General features: G+C 42.5%; 1 protein-coding gene across 1 annotated transcript; it reads left to right on the forward strand.

Annotated features, from left to right (window-relative positions):
• Positions 1 to 422: 422 nt before the first annotated feature.
• Positions 423 to 26,430, forward strand: LOC128343957 (transmembrane protein 68-like; the record flags this gene model as incomplete). The annotated part of the gene is made up of 6 exons (XM_053293397.1): positions 423 to 504; positions 2,913 to 3,077; positions 10,895 to 11,088; positions 13,636 to 13,696; positions 21,243 to 21,382; positions 26,194 to 26,430. Coding segments are annotated over 6 exons (747 nt in total), but the record flags the coding sequence as incomplete, so codon positions are not given.
• Between the last annotated feature and the right edge of the window lie 505 nt (positions 26,431 to 26,935).

A 26,935-nucleotide genomic window follows, 5' to 3' on the forward strand; every position in this document is an offset into this window, starting at 1 on the left:
AATATTAAACGTATGTCTGTAATGTATTTTTTTATAAAATGTTCAATAATCATATGACAATTAAGAAACATTAATGAAAGCATAGGTATAATTGGTTCCACAACACCGTGGTTCAGTTAATAGGATCTTCTTCTTTTTTCCCCCCCAGGGATAAAAGTGAAGAAATTACCTTTGTGAACAGAATTTCACTTGATTTGTCTTTTATACCAAAGATGACAGGAGAAAACACAAACTATACCTTAGGACAAGAGTCCACTCCTTGGATGACTTATATTTTGGAATGTTATTCAGTCTTTTTTCCTTATCACTTGGGATTGACAGTGATTCCAATTATACTGTATTATCCATTGATCATTGTGATCTGTTTTTGCTATGTGGGTAACGCCTTTTATGTCATTTACGGAAAAATTGGTAACTTTTCAGTAGATATCAATAACAAACAATGGGACAAGCCAAGGCAAATCGTGGCGTTCATTTCAGATATCGGAGGAAAAGTGGGACATGGTAAGCATGATTTCCTCTCATAACTTTTAAGGGGCAAAAGTCTCAAACAGTTCTCTGATGCAATATCCCTTGAGTCCAGAATAATGAAAACCCAGCTACCCTCTTAGTTTGCTGCAACAGACAATTAGCATGTCATTTGATTTTCAGTTGAGCTGAAAATTTTATGTTGTAGCTAGTATAATAGATACAAATACAGAATTTAAGGAAGGCAGGTGTTTTACTTCATTTCTTGGTCTGAATCCAGTAGAATTGCACTACAGCAGCGCTGCTCAACTTCAGCCCTCCTGCAGAAGTTGGCCTAGAATTCCCATAATATCTGACTATTGGCCACTATAGCTGGGGACTATGGGCGCCTGTGGAACCTCCCTCTTAAATGAGGCTAAGGGAGCGAGCGATCGCTTAATTTCATTTATTTCATTTAATTTCATTTAATGCAAACCACCCTGATTTAATGTAAACCACCCTGAGCCTTTTGGAAGGGCGGTATAAAAGTTTTAATAATAAATAAATAATAAAATTTATTTGATTGCGTGTCAGCTGCAGCTGTTTGTAGTCCAGTCCAGCAGCATGGCATCCCAGGCAGTGCCAACACAGCCGGCAGTTCCTCCTGCTTATTCCACCCAGTGGTTCAAGCCGGGATGCCTTGGTGCCTTGTCTGGGGTGCAGGAGGCTCAGCCAACCAGGCCCTGCATCAGTGCTTCACAAATTGTTTTACCTAGCACACACACACACACACACACACACACACACACACACACACACACGTATCATACACGTATGCACTGCTAGTGATGAGTTAGTGGTCTGATGGCACCACGTGTCTGAGAGCCTTGCCATATGCAGGCTCTAAGCAAAGCTGTGGTGGACCTGCCAGTCTGAGGTGGAATTTCTTTATTTTAGCAGGCACACATGAAGAGAAGAAAAGAAGACTTCTCAGGGTGCCTCATTTTAAATGCCTAAATTGTGGTTTTTAAGAGTTGCTTTCTTGTTTTTAAATGCTGGTTTTTAAATGGTGGGTTGCTTTTTCTGAAATGGCTGAGAAAAGGTGTGTGAATTCCAGGAGGATGGTCTGTCTGTTAACACAATTCTTATTCAAACATGATTAGATCCTATGGTAAACTCTGATATAAGGGAAAGGCAACCTGAATGAATAAGTAATTCGGGCAAAAAGGATCTGTTTTGAATATTCACTCAACAGAAAGAGTCAACAAAAAATATCCATGTGTGAAAAAGTCTGTGACCTGTGCATTTAGTAACTGGTGGCACCTCCTGGGGCAGCAATAACTGAAACTAAATGTTTCCTGGAATTGGAGATCAGTCTCCCACATCAGCTTGGCCCATTCTTCTGCACAAAACTGTTTCAGCTCTGTGACAGTTGAGGGCTTCCTTGCATGAACAGTTCACATCAAGTCTTGCCACAACCTTCCAATAGGGTTTAGGTCGGGACTTTTTTAACCACCCAAAACACAAAATCACTTCTTCTTCAGCCATTCTGTGGTGGACTGACTTGAATGTGTAGGGTCGTCGTCTTGCTGCATGCTCCACTTCTGGCTAAGCTTTCGCCCACAGACAAATGGCACAACGTTGTCACCTAGAATTTTCTGATACGCAGCTGAATTCATTGTTTTATCAATGATGGCAAGCCATCCAGGTTCTGATGCAGCAAAGCAGCCCCAAACCATGATGTCTCCACTACCATGCTTGACAGTGAGGATGGGCTTCTTACTTTGGAAGGCAGTGAGCCTTTCTCACAATCGGTGAGAAAAGGCTCAAGGGAAAGCAGAGAATTGCCCACCCACACGATTCCTGATAGCTGCCGGCACTGCTTCCCATCAGGGGATGGGAAGTGGCGTCTTGCCCCCTGAAAAATCTCTAATGCACTGCATGAGTGTCTGATGAATTATGGGGATTCCCCCATCGCTGACACGCAACCCAAAAAAATGAGGTTAAGAGAGCACTTGCTTTCTTTACCTCATTTTAAAGGAGGGCTCCTCAGGTGGGTTTGCTGTGACTGTAGCAGCCACTCACCTCCTGCTGCTTCTCACGAGCAGCCAAGAGCAGGATTGGCTGTCTTAGCCTGCTTTGGCTGTTCGTGAGAACAGCCTCCGTGTTTGGTTTTTCCAAACAAAGTGTTTGTGATTGCATTCAATTATTGATCCATTTGTCCAGAGAACATTATTCCTTCTGGAATAATGTTCACTGGCCAGATGGATCAAAAATTGAACTTTTTGGGTCCCCAGCAATGAGGCCTCTTAAAGCAAATAATCATCTTGGTGCTGCCCTATGCCTTTTTAATGCATGAGTGAATTTGAAGTACTTTAGCTCTTCTCTTAAACAGAAGGATATGATTACTGTGAAATCTACAGTGACATGAAACAATAAGCTATGACATATTGTATTATTGGCAGGTTATGAGATCTGCGGAGCTGAAAATCTACCAGAAGGGCCAGCAGTCATTGTGTATTTCCATGGAAGCATTCCTATGGACTGTTACCTTTTTAAACAGAGGCTCTATAGAAAAACAGGAAGACAGGCCCATTGCGTGATACATCATGAGCTTTTAAAACTACCAGGTAAAACAAAAAACAAAACCCAAAAAACAATAATTCTGTTACTTCCATTATTAGAAATATTTTAAAATGGAAAACATCTCCCTATTTCTGGGATGAGCAAACTTGGCCTTCCAGCTGTTGCTGGAGAGCCAAGTTTATGGCTGGGGTTTTATTGGGCTGGGGCCGATGGGAACTGTAGTTTATGAACAGCTGGAGGGCCAGTTTAAGATAGCAACATAGTTTAAGATAGCATCTATGCCTGGTGGGAGCACATCACACCCATCCTGAAAGAGCTGCACTGGCTGCCGGTTTGTTTCCGGGTCCAATTCAAGGTGCTGGTTTTGACCTTTAAAGCCCTTAACGGTTTGGGCCCGGGGTATCTGAGGGACCGCCTGCTCCCAAGGGTTGCTGCCCACTTCACAAGGTCATCTGAGGGGGCTCTGCTCCTGGTGCCTACAATGAAGGAGGCTCGTCTGTCGTGCACTCGGGTCAGGGCCTTCTCTGTTGCTGCCCCCAGACTTTGGAATGCTCTCACAGTGGCCATTCATTCCTCAGACTCCATCACAGTTTTTAGAAAGCTTCTTAAATCTTGGCTTTTTATCCAGGCTTTTACATGACCGTTTCTATGCTGCCTCTATGTGTTTTTATTCTTGTGTCTATGTGTTTTTATGCTTGTATTTTATAGTTTTTAAATTAGATATGTTTTATATTTTTAGCTTAATATTTAAATTGGCATTTTTATTGTATGTTTTTAACTTTTGTAAACCGCCTTGGGGTTGTTTTTAATGAAAGGTGGTATAGAAATCTAACAATCAATCAATCAATCAATCAATCAATCTAGTAGCTTTGAATGGCCAGGTAGATCTAGTCTGGATACAAAGACACACAAAGGGTTAAACCAATAATTATGCAGAGATTGTTAGCCAAGAATTGTGAAGGGGTATTGGAAGAGTCAGTGTGGTGAAAGTTGAGTTGGGTTATTGTAGCCTTATAGGCGAGAAAAAATAGGAGCCCCTTACTTTTTTGTCATTTTTCTGCATGCTATAAAGGAATTCAAATGGAAATTTGCAATAATCCCTCCATCTGATCTCAGTGGACAGTATTTATTTATTTTATTTATTTATTGTTGAATTTCTATAGCGCCTTTCATTAAAAACAACCCCAAGGAGGTTTACAGAAGTTAAAAACATACAATAAAAATGACAATTAAAATATTAAGCTAAAAATATAAAACAAATCTAATTTAAAAACTTATTTATAATAAAGTAATAAAGAATGGGTTTGGAAAGTCTGTTTCTTATAAATAATAATAAATATTATTTATCTATTATAAAATATTATTTTCTTACTAGTGTTTTGAAGCCCGTTATAATAACGGGCGCTAGCCTTTTCCTCTCCCTTTTACTGTTTTTTTTTTTTTAATGCTGCCTCCGTCGCTGCCTCTGAAGTCTCACCCTCCCAACTTCTGAAACCACCTTACCCTGGCCCGTGACAGTTGAGCAAAGAAAGTCCTAAATTGAAGAGGGAGAGAGGAGCTCGCAAGCAGTGCTCCTCCCTCTGCAAAGGCTCTGCCTGAACTGGCGCTTGGGGCGGAAAGGACGCCTCTTGCGTCCTTTCAGTCCCAAGCGCCAGTTCGGGCAGAGCCTTTGCAGAGGGAGGAGCACAGCTTGCAAGCTCCTCTCTCCCTCCTCAATTTAGGACTTTCTTTGCTCAACTGTCACAGGCCAGGGTAAGGTGGTTTCGGAAGTTGGGAGGGTGGGACTTCGGAGTCAGCGGCGGAGGCTGCATTTTTGCTTTTAGTTTTCTTCGGCCTTCGCTCGGCCCCTGGTCGCGGCCTCCGTCTCCCTGGGCGGGTCTGGACCTCCGCCGCCATTCCCCCTCCCGCCACCCACCGCGGCCCGTGTCTCCGGCCGGGGCGGCCACCCAGGGCTCCGGCGGGCCCGCCACCCACCGCCGCCGCGGCCCGCAGCTCCAGCGGGCCCGCCACCCACCGCCGCCGCCCGCAGCTCCGGCCGGGCCCTCCGCTCCCTGGGGCCTCTCCCTTGCCGCCGCGGGTGTCCTCTGGCCAAGGCGGCAGCGGCCAGTGTCCCCCGGCGCCGCTCACCCGGCTTCTTCGGGGCGGCCGCTTCTGGCCGCCCAAGATGGCCACCGGGTGCCGGTGGTCGTGTCTCCCTTGCTCTGTTCTGCGCATGCGCTCCGCGCATGCGCAGAACAGGCCAGGGAGGCACGAACACACGCTTGGTGTCCGTCCACGGACGGACACCAAGCATTTTATTATAGAGGATAAATAATAACAACATTTATTTATAATAAATAATATTATTTTCTTCAACACACTGCTGCTGGGGGTGGCTTATAATAAACAGAATAAAAACATAAAACCCACATTATTATTATTTATTTATTTATTTATTTATTTATTTACACAGTCAGACAGGTGTTATTGACTGGTTTGTTTTATCCAGACATCGAGTCCTTCCCAAGGACCTGGGATGCCAGAATTTTATTGTCAATGTTCTTGCTATTATTATAGATATCGTCGCAGAATATAGGCTGTTCCCAGTAAAGTTGCTTTTTGTAATTGGCTGATGGTGATTTCTGTGGCCCCTATGGTGTTGAGGTGCTCTTCAGGGTCTTTTGGAATTGCACCTAGGGTGCCAATTACCACTGGGATTATTTTGGTCTTTTTCTGCCACAGCCTTTCAATTTCAATTTGTAGATCTTTGTATTTGGTGATTTTTTCTATTTCTTTTTTTTCTATTCTGCTATCCCCTGGTATTGCTATGTCAATTATTTTAACTTGTTTTTCTTTCTTCTCCACTACAGTTATATCTGTTGTATTGTGTGGCAGATGTTTGTCTGTTTGTAGTCGGAAGTCCTATAATATTTGTGCATCTTCATTTTCGACCACTTTTTCAATTGTATGGTCCCACTAATTTTTGGCTACAGGTAGCTTGTATTTTTTGTAGATGTTCCAGTGTATCGTCCCTGCTACCTTTTCATGCCTTTGTTTGTAGTCAGTCTGTGCGATCTTTTTACAACAGCTGATTAGGTGGTCCACGGCTTCATCTGCTTCTTTACAAGGCGGCACTTGCTGTTTGTTGTTGACTTTTCGACTTTGGCTCTTATTGCATTTGTTCTTAGTGCCTGTTCTTGTGCAGCCAGTATTAAACCCTCTGTTTCTTTCTTCAAGTTGCCATTCTTAAGCCATTGCCAGGTCTTGGTGATGTCTGATTTTCCACTTATATTGTGCAAATATTGACCATGCAGTGGCTTATTTCTCAATTTTTCTGCTCTGTTCTTGACTTGTTCTTTCTTGTAGCCCTGCTTTGTTTCATTGGTGTTTAATAGTTTCTCATTTTCGACCATTTTAAATGCATCTTCTTTACTGTCCTTTAAATATTCTTCAAGGCCTCTTTTCTCCTCCTCTACTATTTAATGGACTTGCAGCATTCCTCTTCCACCTGAGCTTCAAGGGAAGTATAGCCTATCTACATCACTGCAGGGGTGCAGAGCATGATTGATTATCATGATTTTCCTGGTCTTACAACCTAGCATCTCTAGCTCTGCCTGGGTCCAGTCTATTATTCCTTCAGTGTATCTGATAACAGATATAGCCCAGGTGTTTATGGTATGTATGGTGTTCCCACCATTGAGTTTGGACTTGAGGATTTTCTAACTCTCCTGATGTATTCACTTCCAATTTTTCTTTCAACTTCAGCGTGTGCAATGTTATCAGCCTGGAGAATGCCAAAGTATTTGTAATGTTCTTTCTCTTCCAGGTTCTTGATGTTGCTTCCATTGGGCAGTTCTATTCCTTCTGTTTTTGTTATTTTTCCTCTGTTCATTATTAATGCAGCACACATGTCTAGTCCAAACTCCATTGCTATATCGCTACTGAATATACGGACAGTGTTTAGCAGTGATTCGATTCCTAACTGGGACTTTCCATACAACTTTAGATCGTCCATGTACAGCAGATGGTTTATTTTACTTCATGTTTTAGATGTTTGATATCTGAGGCCTGTTTTGTTTAGTATTTGTGAAAGTGGAGTCATGACGATTACAAACAACAGAGGGGATAGTGAGTCCCCTTGGAAAATGCCTCTTCTAATGCTAACCTGTCCAAGTGTCTCGCCATTGGTTGTTAACTGTGTACTCCACATGCTCATTGCTTTAAAAATAAATAAATATCTGAATGTTTTTGCTGACACCAGTTGTTTCTAAACATTTTAGTATTCATGTATGAGGCAATGAATCAAAGGCTTTCTTGTAGTCAATCCATGCAACACTTAGATTGGTCTTTCTTCTCTTGCAATTCTCTAAAATTATTTTGTCAATCAGCAGCTGGTCTTTTGTGCCTCTGGTGTTCGGGCAATTTCCTTTCTGTTCAACTTGAAGCTTTTTGTTAGTTAATAAGTGTTGCATTACTTCATCTGCTATTATTCCAGTTAATAATTTGAACATGGTTGGCAGACAGGTTATCGGTCTATAATTACTTGGAACTGCACCTTTTGCTGGGTCTTCCTTTATGAGATGAGTTTTCCCAGTTGTTAGCCATTGTTCAATATCACCTCCTTGCAAAATGTGATTGAACTGTTTTGATAGTTGTTTATGAAGGCTTGTTAGGTGTTTAAGTCAAAAGCCATGCAGTTCATAATCGCCTGGCGCAGTCCAGTTTTTAATTTTCTTTGCTCTTTCACTTGTTAATTCTGGTGTTATTATTAGATCTTGCATTTGTTGGTTACCTTTTTTTACCTCTTTCACCCAGCCTGCTTTTTAATTATAATCTATTGGATTGCCCCATAATTTCCCCCAGAATTGCACTGTTTCTTCTTTATTTGGTGTTGCTTTGCTTTGGTATGCTTTGGTAGAAACGTCTCTGATTCAACTGGAATTGGAGATTCTGCCTGTGTTGTATAATTCTGGCTTTGTATCTGCTAGTCTTCTTTGACACTGCTTTTATTTGCTGCTTTATTATTTCCAGGACTTCTCTAATTTTCCTTGAATCTAGGTGGTATTTTTGGATCAGATGCTGTTTGGTGTTTTTATTCTTCAGCTTCTTGTCTTTCATATCTTTCAATTTACTAGCATCTGATCTAAGCCTGGAGATTTTATTTTCTAATCTAATCTTCCATTTAGGTGATGTACTACTTTCTTTTTTTACAGGTCCACTGATCTTATATCCGAGCTCTTGTGTTGTTATTGTTGCTGCACTGTACATTAGTTGGTTTGTTTCTTGCAAATTATTGGTTGTTATTTCTGCAAGTGCAGCATTGACATCTTTTAACGCCTGAGCAAGTTGTTTTTTGGCAACTGTTTTTATTGCTGGAAGTTGAACCCTGGTGGTTGTTTGGTTCATGTGCTCAGTTATTTTTTGCTTTAGTTCTTGTTGCTTTTCTGTTAACCGGCATTTGAGTTTTTGAGGTGAAGGCAAAGGAGAGGTTGCCTGGTTTTGATTTTGAAACTGTTCAGCAACCGTGGCATCCTCTATTTCCAACAACTCTTCCACCTGCACCTGAGCAACTGCTTCAGTTGGTGGTAATTCTTCTTCCATATCTTGAGCCTGTGTTGCTCTTTGCAGTTCTTCCAGCTCAACTCCTGTGAATACTTTATTTCTTATTATGAATCTTCTCTGGTCTGCTAGCCTTTGTTCTGTTATTTCTGTATCTGGATGCTTCTCTTTCCAAATTTGGTACATTCTTTTAAAATAACCTCTTCTAGTTGGACTAGACTTGTAATAGCAGATCATTATTTCCTTGCTGGCATTTTTTGTATATTTCTTTTTTTGGTTAAGTGACATTTCTTCCAGTAACCTTGCAGTCTCCAGCCCTGGTTGCTCAACTGAAGATCCTGAGTCCTGTAGTCCACTTGCCACCAGGTGTCCAGGGACTCCAGCACCTGGCACGGTCCTTGTTGACCCGGGCGATGACTGATCCGGTATAGATTTATTAAAGTTACATATCACCATATTGTTGATGGGAGAGGCACTCTTTGTCTGGCTCCTCTGGTGAGACCTGTCCAGTATGGTTGGACCTCTGGCATAGCTCTCACCTTCCTCAGAGCACGCAAGCCCCACAACCACGCCAAGGTAATTCCTCACTGGGGGTTGTTGTTGTTATTTACATTTATATCCTGCTCTTCCTCCAAGGAGCCCAGAGAGGTGTACTACATACTTGAGTTTCTCTTTCACAACAACCCTGTGAAGTAGGGTAGGCTGAGAGAGAAGTGACTGGCCCAGAGTCACCCAGCTAGTTTCATGGCTGAATGAGGATTTGAACTCGGGTCTCCCCAGTCCTACCCCAGCACTCTAACCACTACACCACACTGAATAAAAGGCAATGGAACACAATAAATCATCACAGAGCACAATAAAAGTCAGTAGCAGATAATTAGGTCATTCTCATGACCGGGGGCAGTGGCCAGTGGGCAGCAGAGAAGGCTACAGAAGCCTGCCTTTCCCACAGACGATCTCTAAGGACTGTCCAGGCATGCAGATCATGCACCCAGATGATCCACTGCCGCCCCAGGGAGCGCAGGGGTAGGTACACATCATCCCAGCCCCCAGAAATCCCACAATGCACCACGAGAGTGTGTGGTGCGTTGTGGGGAGCCCCCCCCCCCACCTGCCAGTGATAGGCACCTGCCGGTCAGTGCTTCAGCACCAGATGCGAGCAACCGGCGTTGTCATACAGTCAGGGAATCATGGTTAATGGAGAGCTCGCTCACTTAACCTCATTTACAAGGCAGTCTCCCTAGGCAGGTTTGCCGCCAAGGTGCCGCTGGAATCAACCCAGCTCTTGGAGGTTCTTATGGGCAACCAAGCCCAGGCATGGCTTCCTTAGCCTGGTCTTGACTGTTTGTCAGAACAGCCTCAATGTAAGCCATACGCAAGGTACTGGAAACCCAATTATAACCAGTTTTTAAAAGCTTCTGTAAAAAGGAGGGCTTATGAATCCATTTTAAAACTGGCCAGGGAGAATGACAAAGCCCTTCCGGGAGGGCATTCCAAAGCCTGTGCTACGTTGTTGTTCAGTTTAAGAATTTTAGGTCTTACATACTGCTGGACAAAGCAAAGATAAGGAGAATGACTTCCATGATGTTGATGAGACAACCTTCTGCCCATGGAGAGGACCCATCGCGGCTTCTGCGCCACTTCAAAGGCAGCCCCTGGCAACGTGGCTGTTGCGGATGTCTGAAATCCATTTCCCATTGCTGCTGGCTGCTCTGGTCACTGTTCAGATTCAGGCCTTTCTGTTTGCTGCTCTTGGGCTCTGGAACACATTCCCCTCTGAGATGCAGAGTTTGACCTCCCTGGCAGTGTTCACTAGGGTTTAAAAATGCATCTCTTTACTCAGGCTTTTGCCTATGTGTATGCTCTGTTTTTACTGGTTTTATGTCTTGTTTTAACTATTTAATTTCCTTCTCTTTTAAATTATTTGTATACTACTCGAGACAATTGCTTGAGGCTGTATAAAAATGTAGTGAGAAGCAAACCAATACATTGATCTAACTTATCATGAAATGAGGGAAGAGGTTAAAACGATTAGAAGTTTCTTTGACAATTGGAATCTTTTTTTATGCTAGAGATGGAATGGGCACAATCAGGAAGAAGGATATACTGCTGGTTTTAGATCATTTGTTACTTTGACACTTTGTTATAATACACTCATCTTCAGGAATTTTTGTGTTGTGTTAATATACTGTGAGATTCATCATTTGGATGTATGTGCATGGGCATGTATTGCCTCAGCCACCACCACCCCTCCACACACACACCCATACAATACCTCTGTACAATAATTATCTGTCTTTTGTTTGTGGGTTCCATTCCGCAGGACTACACACATTTTTTTACATGAATGGCTGCTTTAATCGTACTATAGAGGAATGTGTGAACACTCTGAAAAAAGGGCATGTGTTGATGATTGCACCAGGTGGACTTGAAGAAGGAAATGCTGGAGGTCACAATTACAAACTGATTTGGGGGAAACGTAAAGGATTTGCTCAAGTAGCCATAGATGCAAAAGTGGTGAGTGAAATGTCTGTGGTGACAATTAATATTATCTCCCTTATTTTTATTTTCCAAACTATCATTTGTTACATTCAAAAACTGTGTGCTACCCACGTTTGAGAGCTGTGTGTGCTCCCGATTTTTGGTTGTGTGGAAGCAAGGTAGGAGGAAAACCTGGGTAGAAGTGATTGTGTCGGGAAAAGGTAGGAGGAAAACCTGGGTAGCTTTTCCTCCTACCTTGCTTCCACACAATCACTTCTACCCAAGTTTTCCTCTTATCTTGCTTCCACACGAGCAAAAATTGTGAGCACACACAGCTCCCAAACCCAGGGAGAACACAATTTTTGATTGTGTGAATGACCTTTTTTATTCTTAATTTTGGTATAATCTGATTAACTGGATAGGCTAAAATTAGGTCTGATTTAACCTGAAAGGATTCATTGAGTAGAATGCATCCAGAACAAATGTATGCATAATCATGGCGGCGGGTGGGCGGATGACCTACTATGTATACAGACAATGAACCTTCATGACATGCTCAATAATTACTGTCCTAAGAACCACACATACATGGAAGCTCAAGGAAGGCACATTTCCCCTCCCCTCCCCACTCCCCACAGCAACCCCCTGCACACCAAAAATGCTTCTCCTTAGGGTTGGGGGACCCTTTGGAAGGAGATGGGACAGGGTGGGGAACCCCTATGGGGCCTCTGCCTGAATATAGCAATTCTTCCCTCCCTGTACAGCCCCATGCACCACATGGGAGGAGAGCTGGTCTTGTGGTAGCAAGCATGACTTGTCCCCATAGCTAAGCAGGGTCTGCCCTGGTTGCATCTAAATGGGAGACTTGATGTGTGAGCACTGCAAGATATTCCCCTCGGGATGAAGCTGCTCTGAGAAGAGCAGAAGGTTCCAAGTTCCCTCCCTGGCTTCTCCAAGATAGGGCTGAGAGAGATTCCTGCCTGCAACCTTGGAGAAGCCATTGCCAGTCTGTGAAGACAATACTGAGCTAGATAGACCAATGGTCTGACTCAGTATATGGCAGCTTCCTATGTTCCTATCCCAGCTCCTTGCAGGAAGTCTCCAAACTTCAGGAAGGGTTTTGGGTGTGTGTGCAAGGGTCTGCTTTATAGAGAAGGAGAGGAAGTTGATTTCCTCAAGTTTTCTTGTATTTAGAGTTCTTCAGACACAACTTAATGGAATTTTTGATAGTATGCTGGTATCCATACAAGGGTGAAAGTGTAATAAATTTAATCTTCAGTGAACTATCATCCATCTTAAAGTACTTGCAAGTAGTACTGACAACCACTTTGTAAACCCACCACAGGGTACATGCATCCATATGGCAAACTGGATATATCTGCATATGCCAGAGAAATTATTCCAAGCATGGCTCACAAATGAATGTCAAGAGCCTACATGCAAGAAGAGGCAGACTTTACATGCCCTTCAATTCTATGAATTCTTCTGACTCTTCTGAGTCTTCTGGTTGAAAATGTGAGGAGAAAAGAATTGCTCAGGTCAGTACTAGGGCTGTTCTCATGATCAGCATTAGGGTAGAAGAAGCCTCCTATCCTAATTCAGGAGACATACATGCTCCTGATTGGCCATTATGGGAATCCTACAATCAAAGTAGAAGCAAATGATTGTCTGTGAGCTCAGTAGACAGGTGGCTGGCAGTGATGAGCCTTGAACTTGTACTCTGCTCCAGAGTGAGGGTGGAGGGAAAGCACTCCCTGCACCTCCCACTGCTGTATCCCGCTCGCAGATTATCATTTGTTGGAGCTAGGACCCTGGCAGCATCAGCTCTCAGCTGCAATGTCTCATAGTGACCACTGGGGGGATTCTGAGGTCATGGATAAAAGTCCTGGACTCCTCCCCTCTTTCTTCTTCCAGTGTTAGTTTGCATTTTGTCTCTCCAGAGATGGCTGTTTGTTTTGGTCCCTCTCTTCAGCCATGAGCTACAGCTCAAATTAGCTGCAAGGTCTTTCACATTTGTTTGCATTTTTTTTTCTTTAAATAAATTGTTGTAGTTCTTCAATACGAAACAACTGTCTCAAGACCTCTTGCTTTGCTGCTTTCTCACCAAACTGGTTTTGCTTTGCTATTTAGGGACTGAACTGCCATTCTTCCCCTACATCATTCCTCCCTACTTTGCTTGTAGAATCCCCTCAATGGCCAATCAGAAGCATGTATGGTTCCTGAATTCTTCTCCTACCCTAACACTGATCATGAGGACTACCCTAGGATTAAGCATAAATATGCAGCAGCCTACTTGCCTGTTACTAACCCATGACACTCATATTGACATGTGAGTCTCATGAGGCAATGAGGCTTAGCAGCAGATCCTTGATAGAGTGGTGTAGGGCCTTGGGTCACCATTCCTACTCCCTTCTCCATATAGCCCTTCAGCAAAGCTAGTGGGTGACAAGATTCTATTCCATTTCACATCATGTGTCTTCTCTTCAGGGGTCCCAACAATGTGTTTTCACTGCTATACAGTACATACTGAAGTTAAACTAAAATCAAGCTGCCATTATTTCTATTCTTTTATCTGTGTCTTAGCCAATCGTTCCTATGTTTACACGAAATATCCTGGAGGGATATTGGGCATATGCAAAAATGCGTAAGTTATATTTCACACTTTCTGAAGAATATACTATTCTATGCATTTTCTCTTAGGAGTAAGCCCTGTTGAATAGTGTAATTTACTTCTGAGTAAAAATGAAGACTATCAGGCTGCAAATGCTTTTAATGTCTAGCATATAGACATTTTGTATGTGTTCATATTTTTCTGTTCTGGAAGCAGACTGAAGAGTGCTATGCATAGACTTTGGAGAGAATGTTCTATAATTATATTTATTTTGAATATTCTGCACTTGCAGTAGGAGAGAATTGCTAAGAGAATAAATCTGTGTTCAACAAATTTTTACCTGTCAAAATTATCCAACACGGCCAACGTTCAAATTCATAAAATCTGTTGCTTCAGAGCATGGTCCTGTGAAAGATAAATCTGTCTTATTTTACTTTTTTTTTCCAAATTCAATTTTTATTAATTTTTAACAATAATAACCATTAACAATCATAATAGACACAAATGGACTTCCCGCGCACCTCCCTTCGTGAAATAACAACTATAAAGTTTACCCTTATTATAATATTAATTAAAAACACAAATTTAAACCTTTAAAATAAAATAAAAAGAACCACTAATCTACCCAACCTGCATTTCAAATTTCAAATCCTGCTGTAAGATCAATAGTAGAAAAGTAATTCTTTAAATACAACAAAAAAGATCTCCAATCTTCCTTAAAACGCTCTAAGCTTTAGTCTCTTATCAATGTTATAAGTTTTGCCATCTCTGCATATACCAAAATTATTCCTAGCAGGAAGGCTTCTGGCTTCTTAGGAAATGTCACTTTAAATATTTTCTTTAATTCATTATGTATCATGTCCCAATAGGCCTTAGCCTTCCCACAGATCCACCACATATGAAAAGAAAAGAAAAAAGAAAAGAAAAAAAAATACCTTCAGTATGCCCACACTTCCAACATTTGTTTGAAACATTTTTATACATTAATGCCAGTTTTTTGATGTCAGATACCATCTGTACATCATTTTGTAATAATTTTCCTTCAAAGCATAACAAGCAATAAATTTTAAATCACTCTTCCACTACTTTTCCCAGGCTGCCATTTCTATATTATGTCAAACACTTTCTTCCAAACCTTCTGTCAAATCCCTCCAGATCAAGAACTCTGGGGTTTCTCAATGTTATCCATTCCTTTAACCATATCAAACAAACAACATCAAAATACAACCTTAGGTCTGGCAAGGTAGGACCACCTCTTTCCTTTGCGTCTATTAAATTCTTAAAATTTATTCTTGGTCTTTTCCCCTGCCAAACAAATTTAGTTATATCCTTCTGCCATTTGCCCAAGTCAAATTATTAATTATAGGAATAGTCTAAAAGAGAAGTAACAGTTTAAATAAAACATTCCTCTTCACCACTGAAATTTTTCCCATTAAAGATAGATTCATTTTAGACCATCTTTGCAAATCTTTTTTCACTGAGTTCCCATTTTAACATAATTATTAGCAAACAGCAAAGAATTATTATTTAATAACCAAACTCCCAAATATTTAATTCATCATCTTCTCTAATACTTCTACAAAGCACTTCTAAAAAAAAAAGATCTTTGCTTAACATCAAATTCATTTACTATTAACATAGAGAATTTTGATAGCTTGATAGTTTAAGAAACCTTCTTCAAATCTTTAGCCCATAGCAATTCCCTTTCCTTTAAAAGATAAGTCTTTTTTATATTTCCGCCAAAATTCTTGTGCTTTGAGGAGCTCAGTGAATCTGTTCTTCTTGCTCTTGTAGAAAAAGAAGAGTCCCTCTGGTAATTCCCATCTGAAACGTATTCCATTAGCATTTAATGCATCAGTCAAAAAATTATAATCCTTGCGTTTTCTTAAAATTCTAGCTGGAATTTCCTTCAAAATTTTTATCTGGTGAGCTTGAATTGTTAAAGCTGTGGTAAAATGAGCCTGGATGATTCGCTCAACTATTGATTTAGTAGTGAACTATACTAAACAGTCATTAATTTATTTATTTTTTATAGCAAAGTCCGAGTTTAGACGAAAAGCTATCTCAATTGGAGCCTCCATCTCTCCAGCTGTACAGTAATTCCCAAAAGTAATGCGAGTTCCACTCCAAGTAGTTTCTTAATATTCTGGTTAGGGGTTTCTGGAATGCCTCTGAACCTTAAGAATCTCTCTTTTTGTCTTAGTTCCAACAAAGCCATTTGATCTTGTAATTTTTCTCTGTCATCTTTCAGTGATTCCACATCCTTCTCCACAGCTTCAACCCTTAATTTAAATTCTTTATTATCCTGTGCTAATTTCTTAACAGTCTCATCAATATTTGAGATCTTATCATTTATTTCATTCATATTTCGTTTCATCTGAGTCACATCTGAAATGACTTGCTGGAGAGCAGTGGCATTTGACTGCAAAATCTGTTTCATCTCAAACAACGTTTGATCCATGGCTACAGGTGCTTTAGTTTCCCCCACGTCTGTATCTGGAAGTGAAAGTTTCCTAACTTGTGCACGTGTCTGACTTTGGTGAGGTTTGTCCTTGCCTTTCATATTGGCATGCAAGGGTTAAAGAAGGAGATTACTTGCACAGCCGAGTTTGTCCTTGATCTCAAAACAGAAAGTAAACGCCTGTGCTTATTTCTCAAATGTAAACAATTCTGCAGCGTTTGTGCCTAATCACTGACAGACAAAATTTTCTCACGATGGTGTGGAGCATCTATTGTTTCCATTATTCCACTGGTTAAACGAAATGATAGGCAGAGTAAATAGCAAATAAGAAACAGCAGGACGTCTCTTCTTTAAACTTTAAAAATAACAATCCCCACTGATAAAATTCTTTCCCTATATTAAATTCAGCAGTTCAAGTCTCAAGCTTTAATATTTAGCAAGTAAAGAAGAAGAAATTCCTTTCTTTAATTGTAATCCATGGAAGATTATTGTCTTATTTTACTTAGTATATGTTCTACTGAAGCGAGCACATTTTGTCAGAGGCATAACTAGGGGAAACGGCGCCCAGGGCAAGCACTGAAATTGCGCCCCCCCAACGTCTGACACCCATCTTTCAGATACCATAATATCAGCTCAAAAATACAAGTCAAGTTCATTAATTAACAGATATTTTAATTTACAAATTATGGCACGACCTGTAAATTATAACTGCACCTTCCTCCCTTCACTGATGCAAATTGGTCTATGATATGATCAAAGTCAGCATTGGACACCCCTTAATATAGTGTGGCGTACTACATACTTAGGTTTCTCCTCACAACAACTCTGTGAAGTAGGATAGGCTACACAATGAAATCTAACCACTCATGCATTCATCACACCCTCCCTTAGCTGTACAGTTATGAGCTTGGAAGGAAAAACCTCTTGCTAAGTGTTCCACACATTCACAGCATGTGATTTTTCTAAAGATTCTTTAACTCAGCCCAGTCAAATCAAGTTTTCTCTAGAGATTCAAAACACTTATCTGGAGTTCAGTCTCTCTCCATGCCCAATAAGTCTCAGGCATTTTGGATTAGTGTTTTCCTTCAAAGGCAGGTTTTTAATTTAGAAATACTTTTTTTCTGTCATTCAGCAATTATTTCTTTTTTTAACAAAACAGCAGCTGAATTATTTTCTTCAACCAATATAAGTATTCCTTTTAAATAAATCCTGGATTTCATTCCCACCACTTACACACAGACACATGGAATGCCAAAAAGTTGCAACTGGTATCTTTAACAAGATGGTTTACTTGCAGGTAAATACCATTAAATTTCAATGAAGAGGACTTCCACTTACTAGTGGCTGACATGATGAGGAAAATTACCCAAAGTAGTCCCATTTGTGTTAAAAGGACATTTTAAGCAATGCCTAGCTTGTCCTTTTAATTTCAATAGGACTACTTTGAGTAATTTCCCCCATGTCAACCAATGTGTTTAGGATCAGGATATTTGCCAGAATAGTCCATTCAAATGAACAGGATGTGTTTCTAAATAGATAAGTTTAAGATTGAGGCACACATGGTTGAAATATAAAACCCACCCAAGACCTTAAATCATTTCTGTTCGACAATAATTCCACTTAACATTTAAAATATGGAAATACTTAAAACGCAATGAGTGGTTACAGATTTAACCCAATTAAATTATATTAGGATGTCTGTAAATCATATTAAATACCAAAAGTCTTCCTGATAAACATCATGGTTAAATGTATCTTCAGTTGTGCAAAACACTCAGTTGTGCAAAACACTCAGGATACAGGATGAAATGTTTGTGAGCATGAACTTTTTCCTTTAGATTTAAAACATTTGCCTAACTATTTAAAGGTCAATATGCGAAAACAAAGAGACCTAATAGAAAAGCCATGGAAAGCCATTTTTAAAGACCTAATTTAAATTCTTGGAAAGCGCTGCTTCTCTAAACATATCTATTCAACTTGTTGAACCGTCAAGTCTTACTAAGGGGGGAAAAAATCACACACTGCTGCCTACTGTAAGTCACAGAACTATGGAAACAAAAAGACTCGACAATACTAAAATAAATTAAAAACCAGTATTTTCATCCTTGCAAAAAGCTGGCAGGGGTTTAAGAGCCATCTCAAAACACTCCAATTGTATTTTGTTCGAGTGTTTACAAATCTTGACTTTCTCAGATGTTCATGTTCAAGATCAGGAAGGCTTTTAATCTCATCGCTTTGCAAACTAATCTAGCCACTCAAAACACACACACACACACGGTAATTAAAAAGAAAGAGAAACCGCACCACTTCTCTTTAAAGAGCCAAAGGGCAGAATACTTCTGATCTCCCACGCACTTTACAGCTGACACAATCTCAGTGTGTGTGTGTTTGTGTGTGCGCGCGCGCCGGGGGCACTCCGCTCGCTCGCTTTAGTGCTGCCGCCAACCCAAGCCCAGCCAGAGATGTTACATTGGGGAGGAAAGAAAGGCAGCAGCATCTCCCTCATTAGCAAGAGGCGGGCTGCAGAACAGAGAAAGAAGTTGCTTCGAAACTCACCGGCATGCCACCCCGAAGTTAACACACACACACACACCTTTCACGCGCTTGACGCGCCCCTCGAGGGTTCCCCGACCCCGTACCTGCCAAATCCTTGGCTTGGCTTCGCTCTGTGTCGTGTGCCGCCTCCTGCCTGCGCGCGCCTGCAGCCCGTCTCCGCCACGCGGGCTGCAGTCCGGAGTCTCAGCCAAGGTGCGGGGGCTTGGAATGGAAAGCAGCCGCGGCGCTTTTCAGGAAAACAAGAGCCTCTGCTTTGCCTTCCTTGCCTTGTAGCCCAACTGTGAGTGTGTGTGTGAGGAGGACATCCCAAGAGAGGGCTGCAAGAGATCCTGCAAAGGGCCTTCTTGGGGAGCCCGGCTGCAGAGGAATGTGCGCACCAGAGAACTGGGGGGGGGGGGTGTGTGCAAAGGAGGGCCTTCCACGAGGCCCCTTTGTGTGCGCTCAAAAGAGTGCTGCTTTAGCTCGCAAGGAGCCTTCCCGAGTCCCTCCCTCCGTGGCTGGCGCGGAACGAAGACGCGCAGTGAGTTCCCGCTTTTTTAAAATCTAAAGGAAAAAGCCCAGCCCCAGCAACGCTCTCCTCTGGCTCCGGCTCCGCCGCGGCACGTGCAGAAGGCGAGCTGGGAGCCGAGCTAGGAGGACAGACCCACCACGCATGCGCAGCGCGACTCGGCACGCCAGCCGAGTCGCGCGTGTGACACCACACACCAGGCCAGCAAAGCAATGGGGGGTTTGCGGGCGCCGCGCGGAGCGGCAGAACAGACTGCTCGTGGGGGAGGGGGCGCCGACGCGCTCCCTTGACTGCTCTGGTGCTGCCGGAGAAATTGTTATTAAAAATTTTAAAATAAAAAATAAAATTAAAAAATTTTGGGATCAGCGGGGGTCATGGCGGCGCCCCCCATGTGACCCGCGAAGATGGCGCCGGGGGCACGTGCCCCCCTGCCCCCCCTATCGTTACGCCTATGCATTTTGTTACATAAGAATGGAAGGTGATTATATCTGCAGTTGTCAGCTTAGCATCAGAAATTATTGTCTTTCCACCGGGGAGAAACAGTCATGCCTCCTCTGAAAAAGACACTAAGATCTTTCTCACAATCTTTTGCTGGCCCTGGCATAGCACCTACAGTACCTTCCCCCGCAGACAATCCAGTGGTTATCACCATTGCACAGCTTGTGCACCCACACGACTGGTTCTGCCATGAGCCGTGCAGTGTTCTGGAGGCTGGCAAAATTCATCCGATCCAGGCCTTCAGATATCCCACAATACACCATGCAATGACTGTGGTGTATTGAGGGATTCTGATCGGAGTCAGGTGCTCTAGGTACCCAGCTCTGTGACTCTTCAGGCCATGGGCAGCCTGGGCATACACACAACCCTGTACCTGAGTAAAAGGGCACAAAATTTATGTAAAGATCCCAGGCTATGCAGGGAGGCAGTGCCAGGATCGGCCTCAATTCCAGCACTTCACACAAGCAGCCCTACCCAGGTTGGCCTGCCCAACCCAAGATATGGCTTCTCATATGAACAGCTTCCCTTTGTTTTAAGTTTTGGAAGTAAGACTTTTTTTAATTAATCAACTTGATTTTTGATAACTCTGAGTATGACACTGGCAAAAGGCTACCTGTTTAGTTTAACCTGCTTAGCTTATTGGTTGAGAAGGAGAATTGGACCTGGGTTCTTTCCCCATAGTCTGCTATGAAGACTATGGTGTGGCCATACTCATATTCATGCGAACAGGTTGGTGCCTTCAACTCTTAAAATGCTATTATTTTCCTGTGAGTCTGCAGTTGTGGCTGAACTCCAATTGCCATCATCCTTGACTATTGTCCACTATGACTGGGGATGATGGGAGTTTTCATCCAACACCTGCAGGAACATTGAAGTAGTGCAGACTTGCTCCAGTTCAGTGGTGGCCAACACAGCTGTGGCTGGAGTCCAATGCAGACATCTGTGTGGTAACAAGTTCCTCTATCGCACTCAAAACCTCTTAACTTTCTCAACCTGTTCACGACAGACATGAGCTGAACTGTCAGATCTGCAAGACATTCATATGGTAGCTTGTTTGTCTTGTCCCCATTTGAATCTCTCTCTATAATTCTCTTAGACGTACCCGTCGCTAATCCCATGTGTGGCAGCTCTCACGAGAGTTCGCGAGCGAGGGGAGGGGGAGAGGAAAGCTATGGTGGTGGGGAACACAAGGCCAACGGACAGGCCAGGGAACGGGCGGGTGGGCATGCGGTGAGAGAAAGCAGTGGAGGCAGGGGGGGAGAGAGAAAGAGGCAGCACAGGGGGGAAGACAAAGCTGTGGCGGTGGGAAAGAGAAAGCAGCAGGGTGGGGGAAAGAGAAGGTGACGAGGAGGGGAGAGATTGCAGCGGTGGCCAAGGGAACTAGAGGCGCAGATGCTCTGAGTTTGGGCCCATTAGTTCTCATTATTTTACCTTGTTGGGTGCCTGTGGTGTTGTTCACAAATATTTATTTTAAATTCAAGACTCCCGCTCACTGCAAACATGAAAGTTATCTGTAGTATTTCAAATTGTGATCATTATCTTCATTTCAAATATAGGGGTAATGGAATGGATTTGTAAGCAAACTAGGATTTACTTACTTCCACAAGGTGGAATGCTTCCAGTCAAGCTTCGGACATATATTGGGGAACCCATTAAATATGATCAAAATATAACTGCAGAAGAACTAGCTGAAAAAGTAAGTGTTTTGCTGCTATAAAGGCTAAGGGATAAAAGTCAAAATACCCTGTCAACCACTCCCAGTATAAAGTAATCTTAAGGACTATGGGGGCTCTAAAGAGGGAGATATACACATATCCAAAACTAACATAGATACTAACTGCCAATATTCTATTTAGTCATAATGCCTTCTAACATCATACTCAGGTGATAGTGACAATCAGTTTAGAAGTGAAATGGGGCCACACAAAAATAAGATTTCTACATATGTGAGGGTCTCTCTCTGTATTTAGAATAATGTATTTGTTGTTTAAAAAACAAATAACAACAGCCTTGCAAGCTTGTATGGAATTTCGAAGGCAAAGATATTATATCTTAGAGTAGGCTTGTGCACAAGGAAAATGTAGGATCCAAACTGACCCAACAAGTACATCATTGGGAGGGGTCCAAAATGGTCCCATGACTCTTGGGTTAGGTAGGACCGGATTGGAATGCTGACATGGTTCTGACTCCTCCCCCTGCTCCCTCCCTCTTCCTCTCTTACCTCGGACCATGTGGGAGGCAGGAAAAGGTAGGCATGATGTCCTCTGTGCTTTCAGAGTGCAAGCGGTAGCCAACAAGCAGCTTGCCTTTAAAGGGGGGAGAGGGGCATTTTTAGACAAATATTCTCCAGAAGTTCCCACCCAGCTGCAGTTTTTCTGGATGTCACATTTGTGTTTCCCAATGAGGTTTTCTTTAAAAACAACAACAACCAGAATTCTTATAGTTTTTCCTATATATAATTTTTGCAGGAGCGTTCAATAGCATAGATAACATTAAAGAGTATTACCTGGGGTCAAATGTCTCAAATCATATAATTTGTTGTCCACAGGATTATTTTTAAAAATCTATACATTTGTTTGCGAAATATACAGTTCCTACAAGGAAAGGCTCACCTAATAACTGCTCTTCATGTACCCCTTCTAACTGAGCAAAGAGATACCTTTTAAAGTGGTGATTCTCTTATATTTAGCAGGGGGAGAGCAACTGGTCCTATCCAGCCCCAGCACAGCATCCCTCCAGTGGCTGTTGCCAGTGTCTCTTATGCTTTTTAAAAAATTATTGTGAACCCTTTGGGGACAGACAGGAATCTTATTTGTGTATTTTCCTATGTAAACTGCTTTGAGAACTTTCAATCAATCAATCTTTCTTACAGTCATGGACCAGCATAAAGTATTAAAGGTAAAGGTAGTGTGCCGTCAAGTCAATTTCGACTCCTGGAGCCCACAGAGCCCTGAGGTTGTCTTTGGTAGAATACAGGAGGGGTTTACCATTGCCTCCTCCCGCGCAGTATGAGATGATGCCTTTCAGCATCTTTCTGTATCACTGCTGCCCAATATAGTACCAGCGGGGATTGGCACCAGCAACCTTCTGCTTGTTAGTCAAGCATTTCCCTGCTGATTACATATTACATATTAATAATAAAAGTAGATATTAAAAGCCTAGGGATGCACAATACAAACATATAATGAAAAACTATGATAAAAAAATATATAAGAATCAGAAGTAGAAGTAAAATTTAAAATAAAACTATGGCTGTCTAAGACAGAGCAAGACCACAAACGAAATGATCCTTAATGACCAAGATCTAAGAATTAAGTTCTTTGAGAACTTTGGTTGACGTGCGGTATATAAATATTTGTAGTAGTAGTAGTATGTGTGTGTGTCACCAACCAGTAAATAATAAAATTAACATTAAATACAGGCATTTCATACTTTGTGGGAGGAGGCAATGGTAAACACCCCCCCCCATATTCTACTAAAGAAAACCACAGGGCTCTGTGGGCACCAGGAGTCGAAACCAGGAGTCAAAACTTGATGGCACACTTTACCTTACAGGCTAAAAAACACACAAAAATGAGAGAAGGTTAAATCTTCTTTTTCCAAAAGAGCTAGAAATATTACGATCCTTATGGATATACCTGCAGACAAGAGAGGGGTATACTGGGAGACTTGGGGTAACTTGCAAATCTGTTGGCAATGGTTTCATAGAAATCGGGAGGGGGTAGATCTGAAGGGGGGAAAACCTCAAACTGCCCCAATGGATCTCAATGGAGTGGAATGTTTGTTGACAAGTTGGTAACAGACAACCAGGTGTATTGAACTAATGGAACTTATTGCTGAGAAGGGTAGGAAAGAGGGCATGAACAAAAGGAGCAGGGACATTTCTCAGGTTGAAGAATACTCCACACAAGACTGTCACAATAAAGTTGTCTAAAACTCACCAGCCATTTCATAGCTTTGTGTTTCTGAGAGGGAAGGGGGTTGATACATTATGCTCTTGGTGTGGGAGGTAACTCCCCAATAACATAAAAGCTACTCTGTGTCTGCACTCTCCAGGGAAGTTGCACACTGAATTTGTTAATGTGTTGATGACTGTATGTGTGCGCACGCGCACACACACACACAGACACACACACTCACACAATAAATTAAGAAAATTCACCATTAGATATAACGTATTCCACAATCCCTTTCTCTCATTACAACTACACCAAAAATTAATGAAAACATGAAACTGACTCCTCACCAGCCATTGAGCCTATTCACATGACACGAGTTGCCTGCGTTATCCCAGGCAGCTCATGTCATCCGGAGCACCGGGAGCCCTCTGGTCCCAGCTGCTCCAGACCTGGGGAGCCCAGATCCTCTATCCAGGTCTTTACCAAGGTAGAATGAACCTACCATTTGTTCAACCTCAGCAGGTGATCGTGTGCATGATTGTCCTTGGGTAGCTGGGATCCCTATCAGATCGCCACCATTTTAGACAGGGAAAGGAGCAGCCTCACAGAGCAGAGTGGCTCCTGCACTGCATTCCAGGTCCATGGAGGATCCAGCACCAGCTTTCCCCCTCCTGCTGGCTCTCTAACACTGACGGCCCTGGGCACATGTGGGCAACAACAACAACAACAACAACAACTTATATACCATCTTATTTATTTATTATTTCTCTGTGTAAACCACTTTTCAAAACAAAGTTTCCAAAGCAGTTTACACAGAGAAATAATAAATAAATAAGATGGCTCCCTGTGCCCAAAGGGCTCCCAATCTAAAAAGAAACATAAGATCGACACCAGCAACAGTCACTGGAGGTGCTGTGCTGGGGGTGGATAGGGCTAGTTACTCTCCCCCGGCTAAATAAAGAGAATCACCATATTTAAAAGGCGCCTCTTTGCCCAGTTAGCAGCGGTAGCAGGGCACGCGAGCTGCAGAGGATTGAGGGCAGTCCAGATCATCTGTGGGGAGGCAGGTAGGAGCCTATCTTCCCTCCCGCTCTCCCCAGCACCAAGTTAAGCAGTCGTGTGAACAATCTTATTAATGCTCAAAAATTTAGGGTGGGGTGAAAAGGAGTTGAGACTGGGCATCAGTGCCGCCCCCCCCCCCCGAAATCCAGAAAACAGACAAAATAAAGTTTGCATATGTAAATATGCAAGTAAGACTCTAGTAAGAAAGACCCAAGTAAGAGTAATAAACACTCTTGTCTTCATTGCTGTTTGTTTTTTCACCATGCTCAGCCATAGGCTGAACTAACACATGCACACCAGGGACATACCGCAGCATTTTGTTGTGGGTCCTGATCTGTACACCACTACTAGTGAAAACGTAAAAGCACCACCAGGGTCCTCTCATAATCCAAAAGCTCAATTAAAGCGATTGGTCTTCACTTGCTCATGGAAGGCATGAGGGAGGGGAGGTGCACAGGTGCACGTCTCTGCAGGGAAGGAGTTCCACCACCTGGGTGCTTTCCAGATTAGACCCTGCAACAGGGTCACGTTGGATCTCAGAAGTGTGCTTCCACACTTCCTGCGTCGTGACACCGCAGTCTCTATGGGGACAGCAGGGTGCCGTTTAAATTTCCAATGCCTTGTTGTGAATTTAATCAAGGCAATACAAAGCAAGGACGTCGTATATCCAGCATGAAAAGGTTGCTATTTTTTCGGGTTGTTAGTTGCTGTGAGACTGCTCCCCCTACTGTTTATGGGATGTAAATGCGACTTGCCTGAAAAGAGGCATTTTGCTGCTGTTCCAACAGCTAGTCTGGAAAGCACCCTGGTGGGGTGGGGGGAATAACTGAGAAAGCCCTGTCCAGCACATGATACCCAGGGATGGCATGTGGAGCAAAGCAGCCCCACCTTCCCAGAGATCATACAAGACAAGATCTTGGAATGGGCCATCCTTGCTTTGATGAAAGTTGGGGGCTTTTAGGCTGAGAAAAAATGGGAATGAGGGGGAACATATTAGTGGTTGATAAAATGATGAATGGTATGCAGTGAACAGGGAGTGTAATTCTCATTCTGCCAAGGTATGTGAACCAAGGGTGGCATGGTTTTTCAAGTACAGTTGAAGGCTGGACTAGAATTATTGTTTCTAATAAAGAGGAAATGAGATGTTTAAATGTCAGCCCACAAGTTGTGCAGCATGACACGGGAGTTTCCAATCAGTCTTCAGTCTGAGGAAGTGCCCGCAGTCTTGTGCGAGACTGCCAGTGAGCAAAGGCTTAAAGTTGAGCAACTGCACCGGAGATGAAACGTACATTGGAAACAATTAGGTTGCACTCCTGAAGTGCTGTTGTGCAGCTTTAAGTGTTTGCACTCTTGGACTCTCTCACAAGACCACCAGCACTTCCTTAGATTCCTGCAGCACCATGGGCTGATTGGAAAAACCTGCATTCTTCTTCAAAGCACAGCAGCTCCTGATATCCTGTGGTGGCTCTGATGACTGCCCACAGCTCTGAGCTTGCAGCATGTCCTTTATGCTTACTTTCCCCTCATCTTTCCCCCCTTCTAACAGGCAAGAATTGCAGTGGAAGCTTTACGAGACAAACATCAGAAATTGCCCGGAAACATACTTCGTGCTCTTGGGGAATGCTTTGAGATGCATCCCAAAGACGAGTAATTTGCATGGTGGCGTCTTCTGGTAGAAGAATTGGGCCAGTTCCAGACTGGGCCAGTTCCTTGAGGGTATTTCTGGTTCTACTGAAGACCGAGAGGAAATTAACAAGTGGGGAAGATTTTTATTTTATTTTATTTTGGGGAAAATGGAGATTATTGCTGCTTCACATCTGTTCTATTTGTATTTTATCTCTGCACTCTTGGTATTATACCGCCTTGGGGCTATCTTTTTAACGAAAGGCAGTATAAAAATGCAAAAATAAATAAATAAATAAATAAATAAATATTATTATTTGCACTGCTTTTACATTTTTATCTGGTTATTACTGGTTCTTATTAAAATTATGATCCATCATCATCATCATTTTCATTATTAATTTAATTGTGGTACAGCTGCAGGCTGCAGGATATGGACCCAGTTAAGCAGCCATCTGATCTTGATCACATCTAAGTGAAGTGTTCAGACTGGCCCACTTCTATTAGGAATCAGGTCAGAGGTTAAGAAATTTAAAGTTTGAGGTTCCACCCACACCACCATAACATTTTTATTTCTTTGAAGAATTTGCCCGCTTTCCCCAACTTGTATGTGGAGCAGATTCTTTGCCCCAGCCTCTTGAGGAGGCACAAGGCTTTTGAGGCTA

The sequence above is a fragment of the Hemicordylus capensis genome, chromosome 2 (assembly GCF_027244095.1).
Source record: "Hemicordylus capensis ecotype Gifberg chromosome 2, rHemCap1.1.pri, whole genome shotgun sequence".
Lineage (NCBI taxonomy): Eukaryota > Metazoa > Chordata > Lepidosauria > Squamata > Cordylidae > Hemicordylus > Hemicordylus capensis.